The following is a 6,950-nucleotide window of genomic DNA, read 5'->3' as shown; positions in this document are numbered from 1 at the left end:
AGGAGGTATGGCATTACCCCACTTTAAGAACTTTTTTCAGCCCAAAGTAAACCCTTAATTAATATATGTATTCCAAAATATCATTCTCGATGCAAAGATATTGAAATTTTAATAATAAATGACCCCCCCATTCAGGCACTATTAGCACATAAACACTTGGGAAGATTTATAGATAAAGTGCTAAATCTATGGATTAAAACCCAGTTAAAAATTGGGAATATGATAAGAGAAGAATATAAACTGACCAACAAACTACAAATAATTCAATGGTGTGCCTATGATTCTGAATTCAAACCTAATAGAATGGATCATAGATTCAAGTCTTGGATTTCAAAAGGAATAACAACATTCTATTCCCTTACAGAAAAAGGACACCTAAAAGATTTTGAAAACTTGAAGAAAGAAAATGGTTTTGAGAAATTAGACTTTTAAAGATCTCCAAATACATAATTATTTTGGACATAATATTAAAAATAAAACAGACCTAGATGACCCAATATTGAGGATACTCACGGGTGCCTACCAAAACAATTTAAATAAGGGTGATTTAAATAAGGGTGTCATATCTAGATTTGACAAAGGCCTCAGAACAAAAATGAATAACTTCACAGAGTACATTAAAGAAAACTGTCAAAAAGAAGGTAATTTTACAATATCAAAGGAGGAATGGCTTGAGATGTGTAAATTCCCCTGGAAATGTACTAATTCACATATATGGCGGAAGTTCGGGTGGAAGTGTCTTGTCCGATTTTTTATTACTCCGAAACAGAAAGCACATATTGGAGGGGGACATATCAATTGTTGGAGACATTGTGGGTTTCAGGAAGCCAATCACTGGCACATATTCTGGGAATGCTCAGTGATAAAACCTTTCTGGACAGAGCTTCTCAAAGCATTGGAAAGCATACTTAACGCTACTCTTCCTTGCATTTTTCTACAATGTTTTTAGGAAATGTGGATTTACAGGCTAGACGGCAGGATAAATATCTATTTGGCATTTTAACATCTGCTCTTACCAGGCCCGGATTAAGAATTCAGAGGCCCCTGGGCACAATGTCTTGTAGGCCCCCCCACTCATAAAATCAAATTGTATATAAATATTATATGGTTGTTTTTGTTAGAAACACCTCTACTTTTACAAGATTTACACTGACACATTACAGCCGGTGATCACTACCTGTAGGACAATATCAATACATGTAGATATTTTTGTTGCAAGCACGGACCTGCACAGAGACCCTTACCAGTTTATTACCAACCAAGGAGAGGGTAGACAGTTTCACTAATGTGTTTGTATATTTTGCACGTGGTAGTAAATCTTTTTAATTCTTAAGGTGTTAAAATAAAAAAGGAGGGTTGCTGCTATATTGTTAATTTCACAGGAAAAATGCTGCAAAAATAGTGGGAAAAAACACTACAGATAGATTGACAAAATAAAAAATAAAGCTACTGAAACTGTTCAAAAAGTATTGAACTTTAAACTAAAATCTGTTACTACTGGCTTATCTACACTTTAGAAAACGTATTATGAGTCATGTTAGCAAGACAAAAATTGTCTTTTGGATAATTAGCTGTAAAAGTGAGGTACTGGTAGTTAAGTCATTTGATCTCCACTGACCTCCCCAAAAGTCAAGAAAAACACAGCTGGAATACGACCTGTGTAAAGAGCTCCTGCCTACCTGTCTGTCAGTTGGCGATGTGTGTTTCACTGTTGCGCACAGATGCAGAGGAGGAAGGGCAAATACGACAAACTTTCCGCATCTGTCTTTGTCTCTCGCGCGCGTTTTCACGCAGCTTCCAAATCATACTCAACAACAGACAAGCGCGGACGGCTCCGTTCGACACATACACATTACAAATTATTTCATGTATAAATTATTACTTTACCAGGCTGTCAGAGCAGCATTGATTCGCATCATTTACAGGACATTCACAAATTCAGGATAGATGAAGAACAGTAATGAACTGTCTGATAAATCAACTGTGCACTGCTGCTTTTCTCACTCATTCTGCACTTAAACTAGAAGACTACTGCCACCCACAGTCCGCTCGATTCAGCACGGCGTTATTTGCGCTTAACCCTCTGGGGTCTAAGGGGTTTTTAGGGCCCTGGGGAAGTTTTGACATGCACTGACATTTGTGCTTTTTTCAGTTGCTTGAAAACATATTAATGGCAAAAGTCTCATAACACTGTGTTCATCACAAACTGGGCTACAATATCATATAATCAACATGTATGTACATGTTTGTATTTTTGAGAGAAAAATGTTTATGCATGGTTTTTGAAAAAGCAAAATTTTTAAGTCACTGATATAACTCCACAAAACTCATTCTAAACATGTTTTCCCAAGACTTTCCAAACTGGATCTAGTAGTCTAGAGTTTTTTCTTCAAAATGATGTGAAAATCATATGGCCTACTCAATCACATAAAGCAATGCATTGATTTACAATTTCTAAGACACTTTTGCTTGGGAAAGGCTGTATGCATGGAGGCGGGAAAGCTCCTGAATAATCAGTGATTGACAGCTGAGAGACAAAAGAGTTGAATAATGAGCCACTAATGAGCCTTGTGTGGATGTTCAACAGGAATGTAACCCTCAGTAAAACCATGATAAGGTTTACTTTTCAATACAATGTAAACACACACACACACACACACACACACACACTCATTATATATATATATATATATATATATATATATATATATATATATATATATATATATATATATATATTGAAATATTTTCTATTAATATCACAAGTATAAGTTACCTTTTAAAAACCATAGTAGCCTAATCATGGTAAAGGTACTGTTTGGCCATCATAAAGTGAACACAGGGTTTGTGTTTGGTTGGCCAGCGAGAGGTTTACTTTTGTGCAGTAAAAAGCTCAAAAGAACAACTGCCTATCGTTGTCTGGACTCCTATTTGTGTTTTTGTAATCATTATAGTAGAAACACAACCAGGGACACGCGTGATAAACTTATCAATGTTTGTTTACAGCCGCCGCCATTACCTCACATGTTGATCATGAATGCAGTGAATGTGTGCACATGCGAGTGATCCTGTGTTTAATAAACTTGCTGTGCGGAGATATGCGCTTAGACGCAACTGAATAAGGATTGTACTGTTTGCAATCGCGTATTTTATAAGAATACCAAAAAGCGCGTCGAGTTTCCTGACTCGCGTGTTTGTGTATGTGCGTTCCCGTCGCCTCAGCTGTTTGACGGAAGACAAAGAAAACACTCGCGTCTGGAGATACTGACACACATCCGCAAGTAAATAAGGATTTATATGTCGGACATCGATCCCGTCACACTGACGAAGCACACACACTCGCGTCTGTCTGGAGATTTAGGCGCGAGTAAACAAGTATGTGATGTGTGCAATCGCATCATTTATAATGACACCACAAAGCGCTTCAAATATGAGGTATTGTGTGTTTGTGTGTGCGTTTGGACGTCGATCGAGTCACACTCGCGTCTGGAGATAACTTTAGTTACAGTCACGAGTAAACAAGTAGATGTCATGTTTCCAGCACTCGGATTAAAACTCAACACAGCAGTGAATGGCTGGCTGCAGAGACGGAATGGAATGTCCATTGACTGTGGGGTTGACTAATGAATATGGATGATCTCTGCTCTTTTCTTCAATGGAGCGGGGCGTGGCTCATTATAGATAATGAAGCAACAGAAGAAAGACGGTACATCTCTCTCTTCTAATACAGTTAACAACGAATTACAATATTTGTTTTTTCGATTTCACTTACATCTTCCAAAAGCAGACATTCCAAGCATTATGTAGACATTTATCTTTTGTTTATATGACAAATATTCGTTAAGTTAGAGTTAATTTTTCTGACGTGTTTCTGAAAGGACTTCACTGAGGGAGAGAGAACAAAACGCGCATCATGTTTATTTTCTTAATTTTGCGAAAAGCACAACATGCTGTTTTTATTGGGAGTGGACAGAAAAAAACTAGACAATTAAACGTTTTAAATGATGTATAAATCATATCTGTATGTCAAAAATCAGCAGAGTTATCTAAGTCTCTTTGGGGAGTGATCGAAAAATAAAGAGTTTGCGGCGCCCGCGCCGCAGCCGACCCCAGAGTGTTAAATAGTTAATCTAAATAATTAACAATTACATTTTACATTTTATTTTCTCACTTTCGCTAGGGCCCGAATTGTGCGTGGGCCCCTGGGCGCGTGCCCATAATGCCCATTGGATAATCCGGCCCTGGCTCTTATTAGAATATGTAAAGATGTTACAGCCAGACTTTGTGGAGGTATAGAACAAATGACTCTTTCCTTGGAAATGAAGAATGTCATTGTAATTTTTGTTTTGTTTTTGGAAACTCTTCCCTTACTACTTATTGGACATTCATAGGGAGAGACGCAAGAGAGAGAGACGCAAGAGAGAGAGACGCAAGAGAGTGGCCACACTGTTGTCGGAGCTCCGTCGAGATCATCATCTAAATCCTATTTTTCTACTATCTTGTTCCTATCTATATAATATAACTCACTAGTTCATCTGACGAATACCTTACCGTGACGATTATTCAACAGTAGCAGTAACTGAAACGATTTATCGCTGATAAACACCCAGTATTAGCATATAGCCCGCTAGCGTAAACAAACGGGGAAACGCTGCTCCGTGCATTGGAGCTCCGTCGAGTTCATCATCTAAATCCTATTTTCTTACCATCTCGTTCCTATCTATATAATATAACGTACAAATTTATCTTAGGAATACTTTACCGTGACGATTATTGAACAGTATTAATAAGTAAAACGATCTATCACTAGTAAACACCTAGTGTTAGCATATAGCACTCGCTCACTGTTTGTTTACTGTAAATCTGCCTTCCTTTTCGATCTAATGGCGGACACATCCGATGTATGTTTTTCAGACCTTTCCTCACCAGAGCGGGAAGCTGTGGAGGAGTTGTTGCCCGGCATTCGCACCAGACGGTACAGCTTGCCACACATCACCCTGGCTCCAGGCACCCGGAGACGACCAAGGCATGCAACGAGCGAGCACCCATCTCGATGCAGCTTCACGGACCGCGTTCGGGCGAACGGAGACGCTATCGCACAGCATGAAAACGGTAAGACGCCGCTTGTCATTGTAACCTGCACTACTTGCCACATGTACAGTTTAGCTTCTTCCGTCAGCACAGAGGGGTTTACATGTGTTAAATGTATTGAAGTAGTAAGGCTAACGGAGAAGGTTGCAGAACTAGAAGCGCACATCCGAACGCTCGTTGAGGACAGTACAACCGCTAATGTTAATGTTTCAAACACTGTTTCGGATGCGCCTACGGTAACGCGTAGTACACATAGCTCGGTTTCGGCAACTGAGTTAACACGGCCGACTAACTGGGTGACTATCAGGCGGCGTAGTCATATTCGATGCCCATCGAAGTCCCCCCTAGTAATTTCTAACAGATTCGACATCCTAAGCAATACACCGGCTGAGACATCTGTTAAAGGTGCCCTTGTTATTGGAGACTCGATACTAAAGAACGTGAACATTGAGGCACCAGCCACCATAGTTGACTGTATACCAGGAGCCAGATCGTCAGACATTAGATCCAAACTTAAAATGCTGGCTAATGCGAAGCGTAAGTTTTCAAAAATTGTTATTCATGCCGGCGCAAATGACACCAGACTCCGCCAGTCGGAGATCACAAAAGAAACTATTAAAGAGGTGTGTGAAATTGCAAAAACAATGTCAGATAATGTAATATGCTCTGGTCCCCTCCCCGCCTACCGGGGTGATGAAACTTATAGCAGATTAGTGTCTCTTCACCACTGGATGTCAAAATGGTGCCCTCAGCATAACGTAGGGTTTATAGACAATTGGAAGCACTTCAGGGGGAGACCTGACCTGCTAAAGAGAGATGGCCTTCATCCGTCATCGGAAGGAAATGCTATACTCTCTAGAAATCTGACCAATACTCTTAATTCTAATACAGTCTGACTACCCAGGGCCCAGGTCAGGAAACAGATAGATCGGCCTACCCGTCCATCTGTTAGCTGCTCTGACATGTCAAGATCACATATATCGCAGAACTTAGAGTCTATCTTACCAGAGTATCAACACATTTCAACTGTGTGCGTTCCTCGAACAAACGAATACAGAGCACCGTTTACCTCGTCTCGTACAAATCTTACTAACATAAAATTAGAAAACAATACGTTTACAGATGAACCTCGAATGTTAAAATTCGGCCTTCTTAACATTAGATCGCTTACCAATAAGGAACCCATTGTCAATGAAATAATTACTGACCAAAACTTAGATGCACTCTCTTTAACCCCCTGGGGTCCAAAAACGCGGGGCCGCGTTTTGACGCATTTTTTCCTGTTTCCTGTGACATCCACTTAAAATACTCCAACATTCCTAATCATACACATACATGTAATACATCATTAGAAACTGTGAAGTGTCTACTTTAATGTGAGTGCCTTCATAATAACAACAAAACCGTGTGCTTTTGGCAAATAAAGAAAATAAACAGGGAGTGCATTTCGACATCTCTGTCTCCTTGACCATCTTCCTCAAACACGTTACAAACATGAACTGATAACTCCGCCAATACTTGTCACACGAACATGATACATGTGTCTAAAGAAAGCCTGAAATGTCTACTTTTACATGATGTAATTAAAATCTGAAGAACTCATTGTCTGTTTGTGTAATCGACATGTAAGTAAAGAGAGGTACAGTTTTTCTTGCTCGACCTCATTAGCACTAATGTGATCCCACCTACCCGCGTGCGCGCCATTCATATGGAAATTACCTGATGCGGGCTATGCAAACAAGATCAACGCCCCCAAACAATGCTTTGAGAAGCAGCAAGTTTTGACAGTTTCATTCACTTATCAATGCGCTGGGAAAATGACACGCTTTACAGGTGAGGAAGCTCTACAGATGCTCCTG

General features: G+C 39.7%; 1 protein-coding gene across 1 annotated transcript; it reads left to right on the top strand.

Moving 5' to 3' along the window:
* The first annotated feature begins 3,762 nt into the window (after positions 1–3,762).
* On the top strand, positions 3,763–6,316 carry LOC141282963 (uncharacterized). The gene has a single exon (XM_073816166.1). It carries the CDS (start codon positions 4,884–4,886, stop codon positions 5,985–5,987), a length of 1,104 nt encoding a protein of 367 aa, XP_073672267.1. The 5' UTR covers positions 3,763–4,883; the 3' UTR covers positions 5,988–6,316.
* The last annotated feature ends 634 nt before the right edge of the window (positions 6,317–6,950 follow it).

This window comes from Paramisgurnus dabryanus, chromosome 11, assembly GCF_030506205.2.
Source record: "Paramisgurnus dabryanus chromosome 11, PD_genome_1.1, whole genome shotgun sequence".
Lineage (NCBI taxonomy): Eukaryota > Metazoa > Chordata > Actinopteri > Cypriniformes > Cobitidae > Paramisgurnus > Paramisgurnus dabryanus.
Note: the sequence above shows the minus strand (reverse complement) of the source record. Positions and strands in the feature narration are given on the sequence as shown.